General features: G+C 44.4%; 1 protein-coding gene across 3 annotated transcripts in view; it reads right to left on the bottom strand.

The window, feature by feature from the left end:
* Positions 1-14,581, bottom strand: part of AKAP7 (A-kinase anchoring protein 7) — a 145,722-nt gene extending 131,141 nt beyond the window's left edge. For all 3 annotated transcript variants that reach the window (XM_084827525.1, XM_084827524.1, XM_084827526.1), the window contains exons 1-3: positions 14,285-14,581; positions 3,495-3,632; positions 1,676-1,821 (exon numbers count right to left, since the gene is read on the bottom strand). In XM_084827525.1, the coding sequence (XP_084683651.1) occupies positions 1,676-1,821; positions 3,495-3,632; positions 14,285-14,549 (549 nt within the window). In that variant the 5' untranslated portion in view covers positions 14,550-14,581. The remainder of the gene's footprint in view (positions 1-1,675; positions 1,822-3,494; positions 3,633-14,284) is intronic.
* Positions 14,582-24,594: the final 10,013 nt, after the last annotated feature.

Below are 24,594 nucleotides of genomic sequence, written 5' to 3'. Positions count from 1 at the left end.
TTCCTCCAGCACAGCTGCAAGGAATAGATCAGAGTTTTCACTTCTGTTTTTAAATAACCACAGCTTGTTGTTCATCCAAACCAATAAACTCTGGCTAACCTTAACTAGAGTTTGTTTGAAACAAGCCAACTTCAAACCATGGGTTACGAAGATGGCTAGTTTCAAAGAAGCCACAGTTAAGATTAAACACAGTTTAGGGTTCGGATGTAATTCTAAACTGCAGTTCATAAAAAATGGAAGTGAATGCTTCTGATATCGTCCTTGCAGGCATGATGGAGAAGGAGGAGATCCAGAGGCTCAGATCCAGTCTATTTCCAAATTTTTCTCCTTATGTATACACAGCTGCCTGCCCAGAACATGCCCAGAGCTGTGTGTGTATATTGCTTTGAGGAGAAGGGCTGGATCATCCGTATCATGTAATTGATATCCCTACTGTAATTGCACAAGACCATGTGTGCATTTCATAGGACTTGCCAGAGCAGGACCATTGTCTCTTACACTAGATAAAAATGATTGCAATGTCAATTCAGGGAAAAGCCACTGGCAGCAATAAAAGTATCCCTTTCCCCACAACAGCTTCTGCTCCAAGAAAAATAAAAACAGTGCTCTAATTATGTGTGTGTGTGCACTGTGGTGGGGTGAGTAAGAGGGATCCTTAATTAAATCCTCAAGTCCCACCCTTGACACCTCCCAACTTTAGCAAAATTATGCCCTCCTGGTAGCCTTCTAAAAAGTAGTAGCTATGCTGAGTGTCAAAAAAGATAAGGAAGCTTGCCCCCCCCCATCCCCCACAGGTGAATCAAGCACTGGGTATAAGTGGATCTAGATAGACAACCTGAGTAAACAAAGCAATGCAAAGCAATTACCCCGCCTTTCTACCAGGGGTGGGCAGAAGGTAGATTTCTAGATTTTTTAAATTTCAACTCCCAGAATCCCCTACTAGCACAGCCAATAGTCAGGAATTCTAGGAGTTGAAGTTCAAAACGTTTAGATATTTACTTTCTGCCCACGCCTGATCTAGGCAGGGTGCCATTAAGAGCCCTTGGATAAAGGCATCAGCCAGATTTTGCCCTCCTCCCTCATACCAGAACCTTCTAAAACATTAGCTAAGGGGGCCAATACAAAAGGTGGGAGGGCCACCCTGTACTTTCACCCCCAGCAACTTTGTAATTCAAGCACTGGAGAAAACCCCACAGTATGGCTAAGCGCAGCATGGCTCCACATACAAGATCCGGATTTGTGAACCGCCCAGAGAGCTTCGGCTATTGGGCAGTATAGAAATAAATAAATAAATAAATATCCTTTTTCTGTCCCTTGTATGCCATGTCATCCCATTTTCTACATGTGAAAGGAGAGCAACCCAGCAGACCTTTCCTACTGAGCCATGGGGCGGGGGGAGGAGAGAGAAAATGTTGGCTAGATGATTATTTCTACCAAATCCTTCTGATGCCAGCTTTCCTCTTACTCTTCTCCCCCTTTTCTCCCGCTCTTCTGCTCATCTAAGCATCATTATTTGTAAGTAGAATAGGCAGAACATTTGTAGACAATATGATTCATAAATCAAGGGTGCCTATGAGAGTAAATCAAAATAAATTACTGTGATTAAGACTAAGCTCTGATTCTTCATGTTGCCCAGCATAGTAAAATATTGTAGAATAATAAACAGCAAGTCCACCTTTGGATTTGTAATTGGAACTGAGATGAAATAATTTGGATGATCTTGATTTTTCTTTTTCTTTTTTATTAGATTGTCCTTTTCACTTTCCTTTCCAGTAGTTCTCTTTCTCTTCTTTTTAATATTTGTTTCAGATGTGTTTGTGGCTGGAGGAAAACAAAAACACAGTTATTATGCTGTGCACATGTAAATAGAACAATACATAAGTGCTGGAAAATATTATACCAGGCCTAATTCAGATTTAATGGCACAGTTCGCACAATCGTCAGGGCTTACACAAGCCATGGTGGCTTGTTTTAAGCTGTGGCGTGTGCCAGCACATTCCAGGTGCCATTTGCCTAAATATCCTCCTGGTTCAGACAGCTTGTCATGCTGTCTGAACCTGGGCAGCATGGCTTGAGGGGGAAACTACATCTGGACGGCACCAGGTTGGTGGAAGGCTGCCCTAGAGAGCAACCAGAAACTCAGGTTTTGAAAAGGTTTCCAGTTCTCAGGGTTATAGTTTTAGGAGCTTGAAAAAGAAAGAACCAAAGTGGACCATAGAGGATTAAGGATGCCGCCATACTGTTTTTTCCACAATATTTTATTTATTTATTTATTTATTTATTAAATTTATTAATCGCCCATCTGGCTGGTCACCCAGCCACTCTGGGCGATGTACAACATATAATAAAACAGTTTAAAACAATAAAATTCTACAATAAAAACGTTTTCTAAAATACCCTAACCCACCCCAAATGCCTGCCCGAACAACCACGTTTTTAATGCACGGCGGAAGGTCATTAAAGAGGGGGCATGACGGAGTTCCTTAGGGAGGGAGTTCCACAGAGTGGGGGCCACCACAGAAAAGGCCCTCTCCTTCGTCCCCACCAGTCTAGCTGTCCTGGTTGATGGGACAGAGAGAAAGCCATCCAAGGCTGACCTTGTTAAGCGGCTTGTCTGGTGTTGCTGGAAGCGCTCCTTAAGATAGGCTGGGCTGGAACCATATAGGGTTTTAAAGGTCAAAACTAACACCTTGAATTTGGCCCGGAAAACAACTGGTAACCAGTGCAACTCCTTCAGCACTGGAGTGATGTGATCTTGCCGGCGGCTGCCTTTAATCAGGCGAGCCGCCGCGTTCTATACCAGCTGCAGCTTCCGAACCGTCTTCAAGGGTAACCCCATGTAGAGCACATTACAATAGTCTAAACGAGAATAGACATAATTCATTCAGTCAGTTTTTATGAAGAATCTAGATGATGTCGCTTCCAAACCATTGTGTTCCAGCCTTTTCAGTTTTATCCTCGTGTCTTTTTTCAGACATGAATTGTGGTGATTTAAGAAACAATCTTATGATGACATTGCAGCATGACCCTGCCCAATATGAACTAGCAAAGTACATATTGAGGCTTCTTCCTGCTACTGCAAGCTTTAGTTAGTCATGTTCTGGTTCCTCCTGGCCACAACCAGCCCTTTAATTAGTTGTTTTGAATCTGAAGCCTGAGCAATCCCACATTTACTTTTATTCTATTTTTTCATTATTGCAGTTGCACAAATTGCCTACATTTCCTTAAAAGATAAGCACTGGAAAACAGAGAACTTACAATTAATAGAATATCTTCTGTGATTAACTTGGGATCCAAATACATTTTTTGCAGTTAGAGGATGCAAACACTGGGGCATTTGGGGGGAGGTGGGGTCAACCTTCAAGAACTGCAGTATTTGCATTTGTCATTACAAAATCTGGGGAATTTGGCCCAAATAGAACTTGCTTGTTTACTTCAACGTGAGAATGCAAACTGAAGCAACTTCATAGCTCTGGATTAGTATCTATACTTACTGCTAAATTCGGCCTCAATATCTGCTTTGGCAAACGGCATTTCCATCATCAAACAGTCGATGGAATTGTCAGGACACTGCGATTCCTTTCTTTGTTTTTTTCTTTGCTTTTTCTTCCGCTCCACCATTTGCCTTCCATCTGGAATACATTTGAAACAATGAATTGGGTTTTAGATTTCAAGGCTGATGAAATCATCACCAATAAAACTCTGTTCCAGCCTCACAGCTCACTACAAGGCAGTTTTTCAAGTATAACACCAGAGGCTCTCACAAAGCGTTTGCTTGTTCCTCCATATTTGTGATATTAGGTTTTGTTTTTAGCACTCAGTATGTCTCATTAACAGTCCCAAAATACATGTGTGTGTCTTGATTCCCCATTCGAAAAACAGGAATATAGACTGACTTAACTGCTTTACAAGGATTTGTTTTCTGGAGTTGAGATTAATTACGTTTCTGTTCTGATTTTCAAGCCTCTTCACCAGGGTAAGCCTCCCACACTGCTGTATATATGGCTATCTAACTTATAAACAATATTTTACTGGCTGGATAGAAGGGTGGGGATGGAGCTGCCTCAGCCATACACAGAATCAGATTATTTATGGCGCATCTTACTGGCATAATTGTAATTAAAACATAATTTGTCTCCCTGCTTATCCTGGAATAATGTCCAAACTGTAATGTTAGGAAGAGAGCTATGGTGCTATGAAACATTCCACAGGCACAAACCCCACAAAGGCTGGTGCAGTTATGGGGCATTTCCACACGCTGTCAATGAAACAGTCTTACTAATCAAAATAATCCTGGCTTTGCTATTTTGCATCCTTACCAGAATAAATGTTTTGTTCCGTGGTTTATTGTCATAGTGTTGTGAGAATTATTTCCTTTTTAAAGCAAAGAATATAAAAGTTTCCTTTTCCCTGACAATTACTCAAATATAATTGGAGCTGACCCTGAAGACCATTCAGAAGGTTCAGATGGTTTCAGAAGCTGGATTACTAATTAGTACAGGTCAGTTGGTACAGGCTGAAGACCACCCCCATGAAGGCTCCTCCTCCCTTAACTGTTACCACCGATAGCCATTCCAGCAGGCTGTACTGAGGAAGATGAAAGGGGGAAGCAGGGCCATTCCATTAGCCCTGCTGAACGACTTAATTTTCCCTCTCTTCCCTCCCTATTCCTTTTTTCTTGTATGTCATGTCTTTTTTAGATTGGAAGCCTGCAGGCAGGCATTGCCTTGTTTTACTGATTATATGTAAGCTGGTCCGCGATCTTTTTGGCTGGGGAGCAGTATAAAAATATTATAAATAAATAAATGTGACACATTTCACCAGTATTTATTGAAAATCATCACTGCTTCCAATTTGTTTCTGGGTGCAATGTAAGGTGCTGGTTTTGATTAATAAACCCTACATGGCTTGGGACCAGAGGGACTGCCTGATCCCATATGAAGCTGCTCTTTCACTAAGATTTTAACCAGAAGCCCTGCTCCAAGTTCCACTGCCTTCAAAGCTGAGGTGGGTGGCAACCAGCAACAGGCTGTTTTGGTGGTGGCACCCTGGTTATAGAATAATCTTCTTAAAGACACTCAGCTGGCACCTACTCAGTTAGCTTTTACATGCCATGGGAAAACAATGTTACTCCCTTGAGCTTTTGATGGATAATATATTTCACTCCTGCTTTCAAAGTTTTAACTACTGCTCTCATTGCTGTTTGGCTTTAGCCTTTATTGTTCATTGTTACATTTTTATTGTTAGCAGCCTTGGAAGGCATTGTTGGAAAGCAGGATGCAAATCTTTTAAATAAATAATACAAACAACATTAATAAATATCTTTAATGAACAAGCCTGGTTTTCCTGTTTAATCTTTAAAATGGACACCGGCTGAAGTACATGCATGTTTCCAGTTTTTATAAAGGCTACATATCAGTGACTTGGCAAAAATCATTAGTCAACTGTCTGCTTCAGTAAGTTTTTCTTTTTCCAATTTTTCTTTTAATCAGTTCTGTTTCCCACTGATGTCCTATACTGGTAGCAGGCTACCAGAGCAGCAGCAGAAGAAGAGTGTTAGGTTGGCTAGTGATCTGTAAGAATACCTTTAATCTTAGAATTAGGCTGCGGTCCTAAGCACATATACTAGGGTCTTACTATACTATACAATCATATGCATAGTTACTCAAGTGTATGTCCCACTGTTTTTCCAACAGCACAACAGGCGACTCTACACATGGACATCACCAGATGGTCAATATCGAAATCAGATTGATTATGTCCTTTGCAGCCAAAGATGGAGAAGCTCTATACAGTCAGTAAAAACAAGACCTGGAGCTGACTGTGGCTCAGATCATGAGCTTTTTATTGCAAAATTCCAGCTTAAATTGAAGAACGTCGGGAAAACCACTAAACCGTTCAGGTATGACCTAAATCATATCCCTTATGAATATACAGTGGAGGTGAGGAATAGATTTCAGGGATTAGACCTGATAGACAGAGTGCCTGAGGAACTATGGATGGAAGTCCGTAACATTGTTCAGGAGGCAGCAATGAAATCCATCCCAAAGAAAAAGAAATGCAAGAAAGCAAAGTGGCTGTCTGATGAGGCTTTACAAGTAGCTCACGAAAGAAGGGAAGCGAAAAGCAAGGGAGAAAGGGGAAGATATATCCAACTGAATGCAGATTTCCACAGAATAGCAAGGAGAGACAAGAAGGCTTTCTTAAATGAACAATGCAAAGCAATCAAGGAAAACAATAGAATGGGAAAGACTAGAGATCTTTTCAAGAAAATCTGAGATATCAAGGGAATGTTTTGTGCAAAGACGGGCATGATAAAGGACAAAGAAGGCAGGGACCTAACGGAAGCAGATGAGATCAAGAAGAGGTGGAAAGAATACACAGAAGAACTATAAAGGAACGATCTTAATGTCCCTGATAGCCATGATAGTGTGCTCACTGAACTTGAGCCAGACATCCTAGAGAGTGAAGTCAAGTGGGCCTTAGGAAGCATTACTAACAACAAAGCTAGTGGAGATGACAGTATTCCAGCTGAGCTATTTAAGATCCTAAAAGATGATGCTGTTAAAGGGCTGCACTCAATATGCCAACAAATTTGGAACACTCAACAGTGGCCACAAGACTGGAAAAGGTCAGTTTACATTCCAATTCCGAAGAAGGGCAACGCCAAAGAGTGTTCAAACGTACAATTGCACCCATTTCACATGCCAGCAAGGTTATGCTCAAAATCCTACAAGCTAGGCTTCAGCAATATGTGAATTGAGAACCACCGGAAGTACAAGCTGGGTTTCGAAGAGGCAGAGGAACTAGAGATCAAATTGCCAACATTCGCAGGATCATGGAGAAAGCAAGAGAATTCCAGAAAAACGTCTATTTCTGCTTCACTGACTACGCTAAAGCCTTTGATTGTGTGGATCACAACAAACTGTGGCAAATTCTTAGGGAGATGGGAGTACCAGACCACCTTACCTGTCTCCTGAGAAACCTGTACGAGGGTCAAGAAGCAACAGTAAGAACCGGACATGGAACAACCGAGTCGTTCAAAATTGGGAAAGGAGTACGACAAGGCTGTATATTGTTGCCTTGCTTATTTAACTTGTATGCAGAGTACATCATGAGAAACGCCAGGTTGGATGACTCACAGGTCGGAATTAAGATTGCTGGGAGAATTATCAACAACCTCAGATACGCAGACAATACCACCCTAATGGCAGAAAGTGAAGAGGATCTCAAGAGCCTCTTGTTGAGGGTGAAAGTGGAGAGTGCAAAAGCTGGTTTGAAACGCAACATTAAAAAAACGAAGATCATGGCATCTGGCCCCATCACTTCCTGGCATATAGAAGGGGAAGAAATGGAAGCAGTGACAGATTTTATTTTCTTGGGCTCCAAGACCACCACAAACGGTGACTGTAGCCATGAAATTAAGACGCTTGCTCCTTGGGAGGAAAGCTATGGCAAACCTAGACAGCATAGTAAGAAGCAGAGACATCACCTTGCCGACAAAGGTCCGTATAATCAAAGCTATGGTTTTCCCAGTAGTAACGTATGGCTGTGAGAGCTGGACTATAAGGAAGGCTGAGTGCCAAAGAATGGATGCTTTCGAACTGTGATGCTAGAGAAGACTCTTACAAGTCCCCTGGACTGCAGGGAAGTCAATCCTAAAGGAAATCAACCCTGAGTGCTCATTGGAAGGACAGATACTGAAGCTGAAGCTCAAATATTTTGGCCACCTAATGTGAAGAGAAAAGTCACTGGAAAAGACCCTGATGCTGGGAAAGATTGAAGGCAAAAGGAGAAGGGGACGGCAGAGGATGAGATGACTAGATAGCATCACCGATGCAATAAATATGAACTTGAGCACACTCCGGGAGAGAGCGGAGGACAGGAAGGCCTGGGTGTGCTATGGTCGATGGGGTCACGAAGAGCTGGACATGACTTAATGACTGAACAACAAGTTCCCACTGTGATCAACAGGGCTTGCTCCCAGGAAAGTGTGCATGGCATCACACCTTTAACTGCAGTGAAAGAGGGACTAAGGGTGCAATCCTATGCATGTTTAGACAGGAAAATGTCCTACAACTCCCAGTATGCTGGCTGGGGCATTCTGGGGATTGTAGGACTCTTTTCTGTCTGAACATGCATAGGATTGCACCCTTGTTTCCGAGTAGTAGTAAACATGCTTAATATTTGCTGCTTGTTATTCAGTTAGGTTTAATTATTAGCCACATATTTAGCAACACATGATCTTCCCCATATTTGCTTTCCAGAACTTTGTCATGTTCTTCATAAAATGAGCTATGTATCTTTAAAAATGAAAAAGTGCAACCTTTCTTCTGTATCTTTAAATAAACAAATAATTGTGCACGTAAGCTGACAGCAGCAGTCTCGGGAGAACACCACAACAAAAGCAGCAACTTCAAATCAGAATTTCAATGGATCAGAAAATACCCTGTTACTACAAAACAGTATATTTTCACATCTCCACTGTCAAGGTTCAGGTATTTGAAATTTAAGCCAAGGTGGGAAATTTGGATATGCATATTATGATCTTCTGGCATGCTAAGAAACCACAGGCTTGACAGATGAAGTGTAAAAAACACACACACTTGATCCAGATTATTAGTGCCCTGTACAGCGTCTCTTGGTTACCTCATCACAAATGCTAGGGGAGAGAAGTCACCTGATTATGGCTAATTGGCTTCAGTGTAAAGCAGCAAGGGACACATAACAAGATAGTTGTTATCTGATCCTGGAGGCTGGGCAGAGACTGTTGTGCCTGTCAGATACTGAATGATTAAAAAGAAATATGGTATTTTGGTGGGTTGTTTATATGGCTTGAGATGCTAAGACTAGGCTCCCTGGTCTAGTGATCCTGTCCTCCATGAGGTAGGGGCGGTACACTTTCAGAACCATTCCGCACATACAAGCCTCATAGGATTTAGTATTCTGTTTTTCCTTCTTTGTACAAAAACCTGTGCAGGATCCTACTCACACAGGGAAACAAAGAATATCATGCAAACCTGTTTCATTTGGCACACACAAGGTCTTGCATGCCTAGAGGTAATCATAATGGCATAATGATGTGAACAGCCATTCAGTCCCCTCCAAAATATTATTTATTTGGAATATTTATATAACACTTCTCAACAAAGTGTTCTCAAAGCAGTCTATGTAGCAAAAAGTTGGCTTACAAACTTGTTTCAATAAAGTTATTTACTGTCTCAGTAGGGGTGGGCTTGCACATGTAGATCTTCCACCCTCAAACAAAGGAAAAGACTCCCTTGCCTTATGCCTGGTGGTCTACGGAGCCTCTGCCTGTCCGAGAGAGCAGCTTCTCCCCGAAAGCACCTGTTCCCATGCAAATTCAGGAATGGGTTAGATAATGACCAGGCCATGATAATAAGGCTGCTCCTGCCACACAGTTTCTTTCTCAAACGGATGACCTGTTATTATTCAGAATCCTCACAGGAAGGGACTGGGTGGAATTCTATGTGGAATACCTATCTAGCTCCAGTCTATATGTGAAGAGTATCTGTATCTGACTGTATATCTATAGAACAGTATTAGACATGGCTTTTTACACCCACACATACAGAAAAATAACTATGCTGCCCCTTTTTGTATAGGAGCATCTCTGGTAACAACTTCATGCATTTTAGGTATACACCTGTTTAAGTGCACACATAAAAATGTAAAGTGTGAATGCGGCAAACAAGTTTGCAAATGCATGGACCACACAGGTACATTAATTGGGGAGCTGTGACTGCCTGCAGCTGTTGTGTGCTGTGCACACCCAGATTTGCCATCATATTATGTGGGAAATTGTCCCAGACCAGGAGCAAAAGGCAGTTGTGGTAAATGACTGCCCTATGGTTGGTTTCACGGTCAGTTGCAACATTAGTGTGAGGGGAAGGGGGAAAGCTAAAGTGCTCTGCTTGCAACAAAATCAGATATGTGCGTTTACCATAATATAAATTTAGCGTGAACAGTTCAAACAATCAGCATCTAAAGAACCAGGCATGTGTTGAACATAATGATTTGTAGTAGTAACAAGTGAAGCAGGGATTTCCTCAAGGGAAATTATCTAGAGGATGAGATAAACAAGTGAGTCATAGCGTTGGGCTGACTGCGGGTTAACAAATTGCATGGGTAGTTCTTTGTAGATCAGAAACAGTTACTTCAGTACATAATTTATGGTTATCTATAATTATTTGCTGAACTATAATTTGAACTAGACTTAAAGAGCAGGTCCCTAAAGGATCCATTGTAGCTCAGGGCCATCCAATCTGAGGCTGCAAACCTATGTGCACCTAACTGGGAGAAAGTCAAATTGAACATGCCTATGATTGGGCTGTACTCATAACTGCTTTCCAAGCATATACCTTTCCTTCATCTTTCTCAAATTAAAGATATGTTTTCAACTGAAGCTCTATGGTGACCATATGCTGTACTGAGTCTTACCATTAACTTATAGCAAGCAGAACAGGATTTCTGTGCTGAATTTCCTATTTATAAAATACAGACACAATTTGAAGGATAGCAGGTATATTGGGGGGGGGGGCAACTGCAGGAGGTCAAGGAGCCATTTTTCACACACCCCTCCATACTTCCTTGTAGGCTGCAATTCTGCCACTGTACCATTGAATTTAGTGGTGCAGCAGCAGCAAAAAATAAATAAATAGCGCTTTGCCGCCATATTTTGGCAGCAAACCTCTACAGAGCCTTAGAAATGACACGTTTACCTTGAAAACAAGCAAAATCTATCCTTTCTAAGGCGCTCTAGAGGTTGGCCACCACAACTCAACGGCAAACTGCTGGGTGTTTTGCTGCCACACCAATAAATTTGGTGGCACAACAGTAGAGGCGCAGGGCTGCCCAACAGGACAGGGGGGCATATATGGCCCACATGGTGCCCACCCCTGAGATATATGATTTTAAAGAATTCTAGCCACCAAACGTTCTCCTTATAGATTTCACACTGAGGCAAGCAAGATTCATTCTTACATGTTTCCTGCCTATACAGAACAAGACAGGTGTACTACCCTTACCAGGAAGCTTGGTAGTCCTGAAATGGCTGTGTACATCAGATAGGCTCTGCTAGAACTAGAGAATCCATGAGTACATTCAAACTTCCCACTTGAAGAGTAGGAGGAAAAAAATCTAATTGTATCCACCCATGATGGAACAGCATATGCCAGGGTTGAGGGATCCCCCAGAATGCATGGGGGGGGAGGCTGCAGGGTGCAGGAAAGGAGGGAAAGTCCATAGAATGTAGCCCATAGTTTATTTCTGTAATTACTCCAGCAATAAAGCACTTGTTTTCTAAACTGTTGCAGTGGAAAGTATATACTACTCCATTTTGGTGCATTTGCATGAAGTACTTCATGGCTTGAGTAAACAGCAGCCATTTGAGACGGTGGATGTGAATGCACCCTGTATTAGGAATCTCCTTTTCTCAATAAAATGATGTTAAAAATATTTAAGAACTGAGACAGTTGTTTGCAACTTCTGAATTGCTGGCAGCTAATAATGCTGTCTTCCTGGCTCTAAGTAGACTGAAAAATTCCACTCCCCCAAATAATTCATGACCTAGAGTTTTTCTGAGAAAGAAGGTTCCCTGGGGGCGAGGGGGTGGGGACTCAAGCAACCCTGATTCAGCCGAGAAAGAAAAGGCAGTGATATCACAGTTTGAACCAATAGTGGATAAAGTGCTGGAATTAAGACCATGAAGCTCATTAGGGCGAGATCAGGAAACTCATTAGGGTAGCACTGGGCAAGTCAGTCTCAGCCAGATCTCCCTCACAGAGTTGCAAGGATACAATGGGAGAAAAAAATTATAATCTTATTTTATAATTTTTATAACGTTATGCCTACCAAAGAAAGAGGGATCAGATACACAAATGTAGCAATAGCATGTGGAAAATTAAATCACCAGTAATAAGGTGAACGTTTAAAAGACACTTTGGAATGGAGAGCTAAACACAGTAACTTGCAAGGGCATTTGCTCATTCTTCTATGCTAAATATATAACAAATTGGTTTTGATGGTCCTCTTTCCTACCAGCTGACTTGTCAAAGAACATTGTACCATACATATTACAAGTACAGTACATGAATACTTGGCATGGTCACTCACCCGACCTGACCCTCCAGTGCCATTTGTGACTCTCCTTGCAATTCCAGTTCCTTGGGGTAACTTCTAGGTCCCAGAGCCAGCAGGCCTGGGACTGGCCAGCCACTGGATGGAAGGCCACGGGGGACCCCCTTGTTAATTTCCTTCAATTCCATCATAGAAAAAAGGTGGGATAATAAATAACAAACCCCTGCTTATGTAGATTTTAAATCTACTAGGCAGAGATTGTGCCATAGGTTCTGTAGCACACCTAGCAAATCACTGATGCCAAGTATTTACTAGTAGCAGGACTGGCCCTGTCATTAGACAGAGTGAAGCAGATGCCTCAGGGAGCAGATGTTAAGCAGATGGGAGTGGCAGGGATGGTGAGGACGCCCAATTCCATCCAGGAATCCGGTGTCGTTGTCCCCCGCCCATGCCCCCAAGCCTCCCTCACTGAGCCCCTGCCCCTGCTCGCCAAGCCACCCACACTCACCCGGATGGTGGTGTTGAGCTCTGCGGTCACCATTCTTCATGAAAAAATGTTGATTACAAAAAAGCGAATATTTGCATATATGCAAAATGGGGCCATGAATAGCCTATATAGGCAAAATTACAGGCATTTGCTTGCCTGTAATCTTGAGTATATGGGCTATTCACAGCCCCATTTCGTGCATACGCGAATGTGCACATTTTCGCAAATGTGCATATATGCGAATAAGCTCATTTTCGCAGATATGCATATTCACGTATATGCAAAATGGGACCAAGCAAACGCCTGTACTCTTACATATATGGTTCATAGCCCCATTTTGCGTGTATGCAAATATGAGCATTTTCACGGTCACCATTTCATTTTTCAAAAACTGGCGATCGTGGAGCTCGGCAGGGACCTCAAGCGCGGGTCCAGGTGCGCGAGAGCAGGGGCAAGGGCTGTGCAAGCACCCAGAGAACCCAGATGAGGGGCACCTGCCATCCCTAGGCAGTAGCCCTTCCCCTCACTACCCTAGCCATTCCTCCTGAACTGGTGCCGATGGTGGAGATGCTTGCTTGTTGCTGACCTGATGAGCAGGCAAAGCAGCAGCCAGCCCAGCCAAACAACAAGAAAGCATCTCCACTACCAGGGCATCAGTTCAGGAGGCACTGTGCTCATGTGCATGCATTTCTTTGCTCATTTTATGCAGACTGTACTGCCACTAATGCATTGCAATATTTGAGCTGGCAGAAATGAGGTTCTGGAGGACAGACCTCCTGCTCTGTACCCCCTAACCTACCCTGATACCCTTAGATATGGAGAAAGATGCTATCCTGTCACCAGCGTCGAAGTAATATTTAACTGCCAGTCTAGTCAGCTTCTGACTGAGGAGTAGGGGTGGGGAGGGGACATCTTCATATCAGGCAGCAAACTGTCTTGGGTTGGCCCTGACAAGTAGTACTGTTCCTTTTCTCTACTACAAAGGACGAACTGCTCAGTTATTGCAAGGTTGCACAATGGGCCCTTCTCCCCAACCCACATCAGAATGACTTGTTGACATTCCAGCAATGATTCACATATACTGTTTTGATAGCGCCTGTAAAGACCTAAACAGAAACTTCACACAAGCATCGGCACATGTGACTGAGAAGACCACACAGTGGAAAAACACCCCGAACTCTGCCATCGAATGCTGCACGCCCTGCCTCCCAGGAAGCGCATCATTGCCAGGGGGAAACCAAGCTGGCCCCCTCTACGGGCCAGCGTCAGTGCAGCTGCCCCAGCGCTTGCTTTTCTCTCCCCTCCACGTTCCTTTTTCCTTTGGTGCCGTGTCTGTTTGACTGCGAGCCTGCGGGCAGGGACAGCCTTATCTTGCAGTATATGCACAAGCACTTAGAAAACGTCGTGCGCTTTATACGTGTTTACCAACAGCAACAGTAGCAGTAGAAGTAATAATAATAACGTCCAAAGCTGCCTTGAGTAAATGGAAGTTTTCAAACCACACAGGAAATGGGTGGTGGCGGCGGCGGAGTCCTAATACCAATACCAAAACCAAAACAGCTGAGCCAAAATAGGAGAGCTCCCCCACCCCAGATGGGGATGGTGGGAATGGGTTATGCGGGGCTATGAAACGCTCCTCCCCGTCCGCTAGGGCCGCGTTAGCGGCCGTTAGCGTGTCGTTGTTTTTCTCCCCCTCACCGGTCTGTTGCAACAACGGGCTGCTGGCGGGGAGAGGCGGTCCTGGTCCCCCGCTTCCCGCCTCCGCTCCGAGCCTCTGGGGGTCCGCCCCGGGAGGCGAGGGCTCTGGCGCTGCCATGGCGGCCCTGGAACCGCCCGATCCCCGCCCCGCCGCAGGGGGCGCCCTCGGGCGACGGGGGATGTGAGGACTCGGGAGAACAACTGCCACGGAGCGGGCGGGGCGGAGAGTCCGGAGTAGGGCCTGCAGCGGCAACCTCGGTATCATGGCCCGCCTGGCGCCTCGACCCAAGTCGGGGCAACGGGAGGCAGCTACGGGAAGGCGGAGGGGCCAAAGAACCGCGCCGCCGAACACTGCGGGGGGGGGGGGGAGAGACAGAGACTGCGGGGCCTGGTCGACGCTGTGGGGAAACTACGCATCCCATCATGCAGCGCGCACCCGCGTCGCTGTTCTTGAGAATGAGGCGCGCTGTCCTCCCCGGGACGCGCTTCCCCCTAAGCGCGCACGGCAACAGCTGCTGGTGCCTCGTGCAGGGCCCCCGTGGCAATGTCGTCCTTCCTCTTTGCGCCCCCCCCCCACGCACCGAGCTGCTCCGAAGGGGCTACGAAAAGCAGCTGTGGCTCGCTCTGCTCCCTTTCCCTGGGTAGCGAAGCGGCTTGGGTTGGGCACGGCGAGGGAGGCAGGCCTGTGCCACCCAGAGAGAGGGAGGCGAGCAAGGAGAGGCCGCGGCTGCTGCCCCTGGCAAACGCCAACACCGCGTTGCTTGCAGGAATGCAGTTGGATGGAGCAGCAGCTGCAACTGTGCTCCTCTCAGTCTCTCTCTCTCTCTGACTGGTACAACGATTGGGATTGAGACGAGCGAGCCCAATCCTCGCTGCTGAGCAGCGCACAGGGAGCGGAGGCAGGGACTGCTCCTTCCTTGCGGATGTGGCCACTGCTTGATCGGCCAAGCCTTTCGAGGGATGTAGGGCAGTCTTCCCCAACCTGGTTCCCATCACATATTTTGGACTTCAGCTCCCATCAGCCCGTGCTGCCATTCCTGAATACTGTCAGGAATGCGGGAAATTATCGTCGAAAACGTCTGGAGGGCACCGAGTCGGGGGCATTGATGTAGACCCTTGTCGCTTAGTCTGTTGGCAGGATTGTCATTTTTGTGTCTTAGATACTTGTCTGGACACAAATCTGCAAGATGGTTGATCATGCTTCAACAGCTGGGTCTGTTTAGCTTTGAAAAGAGGCGAGTAAGGGGAGGCATGATAGTGTTCAAAATTAGGCATCGTGTGGAGAAGGTGGATAGGGAGTCAGTTTTCTCCCTCCGTCATACTAGAACCTAGGGTCATCCCATGAAGCTGGTGGGAGATTCAGGAGAGATAAAAGGAAGTACTTCTGCACACAGAGCATAGTTAAACTATAGAATCCACTACCACAAGACGTATTGATGGCCACCAATTTGAATGGCCTTAAAGGGGGATTGGACAAATTCCTGGGGGAGAAGGCTGTCAGTTGCTACTAGTTCTGATGGCTGCACACTACCTCCAGTTCAGAGGCAGTATACCTAAGTATACCACTTGCTGGGGAACATGTGTGGGAGAGTGCTGTTGCACTCATATCCTACTTGTGGGGTTCCCAGAGGCAGCTGGTTGGCCTCTGTGTGATCAGAATGCCAGACTAAATGGATCCTTGGTCTGATCCAGCACAGCTCTTCTTATGCTTCTAGGGAAGGGTCACAGGCCCTTGGGCAAGTATCCCAGTGATCAAAGGATAGGGCCCCAAACTTTTGACCATTTTTTTTGCCCCTCTCTTTGCATTTATTTTCCTTGTTGCCACTGTCCGTATGTTTTGTGCCCTCATTTTCTTCAGCATCCTAGTCTTTGTCCAAGTACTCTGATGTCTGGAAATAAACATGGAGGGGGGGAGCGTGGCTCAGTGGTAGAGCAGATGCTCTCCATGCAGAAGGTTCCAGGTTCAATCCTGCCATCCCCAGGTAGGGCTGGAAATATTTGTGTCTGAAAACATGGAGAGCCACTGCCAGTCACTGGGCTAGATGGACCCATGATCTGATTCAGTATACAGCAGCTTCCTAAACATTTCAGTCAATACATCTGGATAATCTTTAACGTTTTGGAGGTAGAAGGCTAAATTTATATTCAGTGAGTGAAATAAAGCAATACTCAGTGGCTAAATTCTAAGAGAGGTGCCATCACCGAAGCTTCTAGTAAGCTGTGCCTGACCTGAGAATCCAACTGTATAAGGTCTGGCTACTGTTACTCAGTGGAAGAAAAATTTAATGTGGTACTTGCTCAGAGACATTCTGATCTTTGTTCTTGCTTTACTGTTACAGGATAGGCTGAGTATAGGTACTGAAAGCAGACTTGGACCCTCAAAAATGTGTAGGGCAGCCTCTCCCAACTAGGGATGTATGAAACTCATACCTGGCTCCGCACCAGGCAATCTGGGGGGGGGGGAGGTGCTCTGTCCGTCCCCCCCCCGGAATCCTCCCTAGCCAGCTCTGCTCTGCAGCAACTCCGCGGAGCCGACGTCCAGGGCCGCCCGCAGCCAGACATCCGGCCGCTGGGCTGCACAGGGATGCAAATGGCGGCCGCAGTAGCCGCTACCATTTGCGTCCGTGTCTTTAGCCGTGATAGGCTACGTAAATATATACATAGCCTATCATGGCTAAAGACATGGACGCAAATGGCAGCGGCTACATCGGCCGCCATTTGTGTTCCTTCCTATTGCCGTGATAGGCTACATAAATATATATCATGGCAATAGGAAGGAATGTAAATGGCGGCGGCTACGCCATTTGTGTCCCTGCCCTGAGCTGTGATAGGCTATGTAGATACTTAACGTAGTCTATCACGGCTTGCCAGGGACGCAAATGGCAGCCGCCGTAGCCACCGCCATTTGCGGCTGCAGCCCAGCAGCGGCTGGAGCCGCTGGAGCCACAGCCAGGTAGGCTCCGTTTCACAGGGCTTTCGCAGGGTGGTGGGGCGGGTTGCTCCGTTCCACCACGGATTCCGGGGGGCCGAATTCACTGGAATTCGGCCTCCCTGGGATCCGTGGCAGAATTCTCTAACATCCCTACTCCCAACCTGGTGCCCTCCAGATTTTCTTGACTACAACTTGCATCAGCCCCAGCCAGCACGGTAAGGGATGATGGAAGTTGTGGTCTAAAATATCTTGAGGCTACAAAGTTGAGGAAGGCTGGTACAGGGAAATAGCTTAGCCACATCTGTTAAGCTGGATTCATAAGACATCAAAGTTCCAAAGGAACATGTTGTCCTATTTAGGCCTAACATAAAGGAACATTTATTACTTAGAATTGGATGATAAAGTGATTTTTAAAAATAATCCTAGCTTATCCAGCTTGCAACTGTGTTTTGTGGGGACAAGAATGTTGCCACCATACTATTAAAGCTAAACTGCAGCTAGTAGCTACGTCAGAAACTAAGAGAGGGAAGGAGTTAATAAGACATTGGAAAGAAGAAGGGGGAAAACCTTCATATGGAACCAATTACCATTTTTTTAAAGGATGTTCCCTCCAGAGGAAGAAAGCCTAGCTAATGGAAGAGATATCTTTCTAGAGATACACTAACTCAAATCTCAAGCAGCTAGCTGTGAATGGGAATAGCTTTTAAGCCTTTTTAACATGCTAAGAGGAAGGTGTCCCTAGTTAGACAGGGTTAGCAAGTTCCTTGAGAAAGATAATTTTGGACAGGACCATGTTGAATACCTATTTCTACCAGTGTTTCCCATATAAGAACTATCTAATATAAACTACACACACACACACACACTGCTCAATTACAGCTCATCAGTGCCCCCTTCATTGTTCACATTTAACCAAAGAATTGAAGATGTATATCCCACTATCCAGTCAAATGATCATCAAGGTGGCTTACAGGATGTCTATTTTCAAATTTGGGTTATACCATTCAAAACTGAAGAACAGGCTTGGTATCTGTCTTACATCAAAACTGGTATTCTGCTACATAATGCTGTAAAACCAGTTGGACCTGGACTAGTAGCCTGCATCTCTTCATGCTTGCTTAATGGGTTTAAGGGCCAAACTAAATGTGATTTATGTTTAAATCGCACTTGAACATCCCACTTTCCACATAATTAAAACAGATCCAGGTTAAAATACATAGATCTCCTGTCGATTACCTGTTGTTCAGTCGTTCAGTCGTGTCCGACCCTTCGTGACCCCATGGACCATAGCACGCCAGGCCTTCCTGTCCTGCGCTCTCTCCCACAGTGTGCTCAAGTTCATATTCATTGCATCGGTGATGCTATCTAGCCATCTCATCCTCTGTCATCCCCTTCTCCTTTTGCCTTCAGTCTTTCCCAGCATCAGGGTCTTTTCCAGAGAGTTTTCTCTTCGCATTAGGTGGCCAAAATATTTGAGCTTCAGCTTCAGTATCTGTCCTTCCAATGGGCACTCAGGGTTGATTTCCTTTAGGATGGACTGATTGGACCTCCTTGCAGTCCAGGGGACTCGTAAGAGTCTTCTCCAGCACCACAGTTCGAAAGCATCAATTCTTCGGCGCTCAGCCTTCCTTATAGTCCAGCTCTCACAGCCATACATTACCACATGGGAAAACCGTAGCTTTGATTAGACGGACCTTTGTCGGCAAGGTGATGTCTCTGCTTTTTACTATGCTGTCTAGGTTTGCCATAGCTTTCCTCCCAAGGAGCAAGTGTCTTTTAATTTCATGGCTACAGTCACCGTCTGCAGTGATCTTGGAGCCCAAGAAAGTAAAATCTGCGTATCGGAGGTTGTTTATAATTCTCCCAGCAATCTTAATTCCGACCTGTGATTCATCCAACCCGGCGTTTCTCATGATGTACTCTACATATAAGTTAAATAAGCAGGGCGACAATATGCAGCCTTGTCGTACTCCTTTCCCAATTTTGAACCAATCGGTTGTTCCATGTCTGGTTCTTACTGTTGCTTCTTGACCCTCGTACAGGTTTCTCAGGAGACAGGTAAGGTGGTCTGGTACTCCCATCACTTTAAGAATTTGCCACAGTTTGTTGTGATCCACACAATCAAAGGCTTTAGCGTAGTCAATGAAGCAGAAATAGACGTTTTTCTGGAATTCTCTTGCTTTCTCCATGATGCAGCGAATGTTGGCGATTTGATCTCTAGTTCCTCTGGCTCTTCGAAACCCAGCTTGTACTTCTGGTAGTTCTCGGCTCGCATACTGCTGAAGCCTAGCTTGTAGGATTTTGAGCATAACCTTGCTGGCATGTGAAATGAGCGCAATTGTGCGGTAGTTTGAACACTCTTTGGCGTTGCCCTTCATTGGAATTGGAATGTAAACTGACCTTTTCCAGTCTTGTGGCCACTGTTGAGTGTTCCAGATTTGTTGGCATATTGAATGCAGCACTTTAACAGCATCATCTTTTAGGATTTTAAATAGCTCGGCTGGAATACTGTCATCTCCGCTAGCTTTATTGTTACTAATGCTTCCTAAGGCCCACTTGACTTCACTCTCGAGGATGTCCGGCTCAAGTTCAGTGACGGCACTATCATGGCTATCAGGGACATTCAGATCTTTCCTGTATAGTTCTTCTGTGTATTCTTTCCACCTCTTCTTAATCTCATCTGCTTCTGTTAGCTCCCTGCCTTCTTTGTCCTTTATCATGCCCGTCTTTGCACAAAACGTTCCCTTGAGATCTCCAATTTTCTTGAAGAGATGTCTAGTCTTTCCCATTCTGTTGTTTTCCTCGATTTCTTTACATTGTTCATATAAGAAAGCCTTCTTGTCTCTCCTTGCTATTCTTTGGAACTCTGCATTCAGTTGGATATATCTTCCCCTTTCTCCCTTGCTTTTCGCTTCCCTTCTTTCCTCAGCTACTTGTAAAGCCTCATCAGACAGCCACTTTGCTTTCTTGCATTTCTTTTTCTTGGGGATGGATTGAGTTGCTGCCTCCTGAACAGTGTTACGGACTTCCATCCATAGTTCCTCAGGCACTCTGTCTATCAGGTCTAATCCCTTAAATCTATTCCTCACCTCCATTGTATATTCATAAGGGATATGATTTAGGTCATACCTGAATGGTTTAGTGGTTTTCCCTACGTTCTTCAATTTAAGCTGAAATTTTGCAACAAGAAGCTCATGATCTGAGCCACAGTCAGCTCCAGGTCTTGTTTTTACTGACTGTATAGAGCTTCTCCAATCAATCTGATTTCGATATTGGCTATCTGGTGCTGTCCATGTGTGGAGTTGCCTCTTGTGCTGTTGGAAAAGAGTGTTTGCTATGATCAGCGTGTTCTCTTGGCAAAACTCTATTAGCCTTCGTCCTGCTTCATTTTGTACACCAAGGCCATGCTTGCCTGTTATCCCAGTGATTTCTTGACTTCCTACTTTAGAATTCCAATCCCCTATGATGAAAAGGATATCTTTTTTGGGTGTTAGTTCTAGAAGGTGTTGGAGGTCTTCATAGAACTGATCAACCTCAGCTTCTTCGGCCTCAGTGGTTGGGGCATAGACTTGAATTACTGTGATGTTGAATGGTTTGCCTTGGATTCGTACTGAGATCATTCTATCGTTTTTAAGATTGTGCCCCAGTACTGCTTTTCCCACCCTTTTGTTGACTATGAGTGCTACTCCATTTCTTCTAAGGGATTCTTGCCCACAGTAGTAGATATGATGGTCACCTGAATTAAATTCGCCCATGCCTGTCCATTTTAGTTCGCTGATTCCCAAGATGTCGATGTTCAATCTTGCCATCTCATGTTTGACCACCTCCAGCTTACCTTGATTCATTGATCTGACATTCCAGGTTCCTAAACAATATTGTTCTTTACAACATCGGACTTTCTTTTCACCACCAGACACATCCACAGCTGAGTGTCCTTTCGGCTTTGGCCCAGCCGCTTCACTCTTTCTGGCGCTACTTGGAAATACCCTCTGCTCTTCCCCAGTAGTATATTGGACACCTTCCGACCTGAGGGTCTCATCTTCCGGCGTCATATCTTTTAGCCTTGTGATACGTTCCATGGGGTTTTCTTGGCAAGAATACTGGAGTAGGTTGCCATTTCCTTCTCCAGTGGACCACATTTTGTCAGAACTCTCTGCCATGACCTGTCCGTCTTGGGTGGCCCTACACAGCATAGCTTATGGCTTCACTGAGTTACGCAAGCCCCTTCGCCACAACAAGGCAGTGATCCATGAAGGGGCCATTACCTGTAGTTCCACCCTAAAAGTCAGTTCCTGCTATTGTATTTGTTGAGAGAATCTAATTTTTGACATTGTGGGTGGAACAGAACAATTAAAATCCAAAAGCAATGAAGGCACTGAAAAGTAGCAAGTTACGGATCACTAGTTATTGTTCATATGTCATAAACAGCAAATACTACTGAAGCTATTCTTCATTGGGCTCATAATAGTTAAATATTCAGTTACAGAGGTGGGTTTATGATGGGAGGCAGCAGATGTCAGGCTTCATCTAGATAGGTTGGGTGATAATGTGTGTGTGTTGGGGGGGCAGGATCAACCATCATGGTGCATGTTAACACCAATTGTAGGATTTTTTTCTGTCTAAACATGCATAGGATTGCACCTTGAAAAGAAAAAACTGGAAAAATTAGGCTGAATGAATGGCAGGTCTTGTGATCAGCTAGTCAAGGACAACGAAAATACATATTTTTTTGTTAAAAATAGATAAGAACGTATGTATAAACATAGCAACATCAGCCTAAGATTCTGTTCACACTTACCTGGGAGGAAGCTTACCTGAATGCAGTTGGACTTTCTTCTGAATAGGATAGCTCTCTCAATATTCATTAAAGTATATTTACAGTGCAATTCCATGCAGGTTTACATAGAAGTAAGTCCCACTGTATTCAGTAGGTCTTACTCCCTACCAAGTGTATTTAGGATTGCAGCCTTACTTCATCAAACATGCTGAAAATTGGAGGTTCTCAAACTGTGGTCTGTGGACCACTGGTGGTCCATAAGCTGCAGGATAGTCAACAATATCTGTACTTGGTCTTGCAGTTCAGTTACATCTATGTCTTGATTTGTAGAACAACAACAAAAATGTTTTTATAGGGTTCCTTCCAACTATGTCTCTGAAGTATAGCTATGCTGCATGACTTTTCAACTCTTTTCTGGGCCTCCCAGGAGTGGTCCAACTATGGATAGCTCCTTACCACAACTTCCTGGGCAGTCACAGCAGACATGCATAGGATTGCACTGACTGGTAACATTGCACTTACGTCCCATTGAAATCAGTGGAACAAATTAGTCATGACCCAATGATTTCAGCAGGAACCAAGTTCAACTAACTTAGTTTGAACTGAAGCTGGTATGTGTACAAGAGCAAAATGCCTATGCTGCTCTTGACAAGTATACAATGAAGCTTTCAGGGCAGTATTTTGAAGTTGGGATGTTAAAATCTGATAAATAGGTTGAGCTAGTGAACCCTTATTCATCTGGGATCCATATAGTGCAGTTATTAGGTCAACTCAAAGATCCCAAAAAATGTGCAGGCTTTCAAGATCTCTTCATCAGGCAAGATGTTACTAAAAGCAAGTGTGGGGGTGGGGGGATTGGAAGGGGCAAAGCTGACTGGGTGTTGTAGTTATGATGTCTGCATAGTCAGAGTCTTAAGATGATATACAGGAGGAATGTTTGCAGACATTCAAATTGGCCTTGACCAGGTGATATGATGGTTTCAGGCTTCATCACACTAATGTACTTTGTTCCCCCTTTTTATCATCCTATCTGTATGTTTACTGAGAGCCCCTGCTATTGTATGTAAATTTCACATCCTATAAAGTGCGAAGATAATGGACTCTATTGTCTTATTTTTCAGAGCAAGTAATCTTATCTTTGTTTGGAAAGGAGGGAGGTGATGCATTAATTGTGCTGCCGAGACACATGACTTTTCAGATTTGTAATCGCAGTTGAGGCTGGAGCGTTTCTGTTTGCTCAACATGGTTGATCATTTACATGGGGCTCTTGTATGCTCAAGATCCAAGACACATAGTACACCACCAGATCAGGCCTTACTGATTTCCAAGAAGCATTTGTCAACAGGCCACGGTGAGGTTTATTATGCCTCCAAGCACAATGCACATAACTTATACTTTCTAAATACAGGGGTCTGACACCGTTCCAGCATGCCGCATTGCTGTACAAAGCCAGCACAAAGCAGGAAACGACTTAAATGGGATGTCTGCTGCATTTTTGTCTCTCAGCCTTGCCAAAGAAAATGTATCTCTAAGTCAAAGGATGCAAGTTTGAGAGGAATATTATCGGAAGCTGTTCGCCAAAGCAGGATGTCATGGAATACCTCATTGAGGCCCAAAGCTCCCATGCATTTTGAGACACAACGACAGGAAAGAAAAAGTGCCTGTTTCTCCCAGCAGCATATAAAAATCGGTGCGGTTTAAAGCCAGAGTGAAAAGTCATTTTGATGGAAATGGTCCAATGTTTTGAGTTATGTTGAAACGAATCTTCAGACTGAAATGGTATATTGAGAAAACATGTTGAATGAGTCGTTAAAAAGCAATATGAACAATAAACAGATAATGTTAGCTCGACGAGACAGCTGTGTAGCCTTTCCTTTCCAACCAAAAGACCAACGTTTGCATTTTTGAGCATGCACGCACGCACGTATCCGCCCCCTCCCAAAAAACAAAACAAAAAACTTTTAATGGACTTCACTGGGATTTTTATGCAAGTGTGGAATGCAGAATTGGATCCAAGCTTTATGCTGTTCCAGATGGAAAAAATGCATATTTACAGACTTGTAAAACAATTGTTTTGAGACTCAATGGCTTATACACAGCCCAGTTCCAAAACCAGCTGCCACAACTTTAATTTTTGCAGAACATCGTGCGCTTTTGGGGGGGGGCCTTTTCCCATTTTTGTTTGCTTTTGCATTATTACCATGTTTTCCCTGTACATATCTCATGTCTGATTTTTTTCCCTCCCTCCTTAGCTCCTCTTCTTTCTACCCTCGTGTCCAAAAGGCCAAGCTGTGGAACAGAGGTTGTGCATCATTCCTACCATCTTCTCCGCAGAACCTATATATTTGTAGTGAAATCATTCTCTGAATGTAGATGCTTATGGATGCAAAAGAGGGAGGTATCAGTGGGCCTTGGAAGAACCCCAAGGTTTGCAGAAGTACAAAGAAACTTTAGAGAAAAGCCCCAATATGGCTCAATGAGGACTGAGCAAGCTTAGTGGCCACGGAATGCTGACTGACAGATGAAATGAAAAAACAAAACTAGGGAGAGGAAATGGAATGGCATATTCTGTAAGAGGGCATGGCTGGCATTCTCAACAGG

The sequence above is a fragment of the Heloderma suspectum genome, chromosome 1 (genome assembly GCF_057233095.1).
Source record: "Heloderma suspectum isolate Gila_16-S chromosome 1, 16-S_ref, whole genome shotgun sequence".
Taxonomy (NCBI): Eukaryota; Metazoa; Chordata; class Lepidosauria; order Squamata; family Helodermatidae; genus Heloderma; species Heloderma suspectum.
Note: the sequence above shows the minus strand (reverse complement) of the source record. Positions and strands in the feature narration are given on the sequence as shown.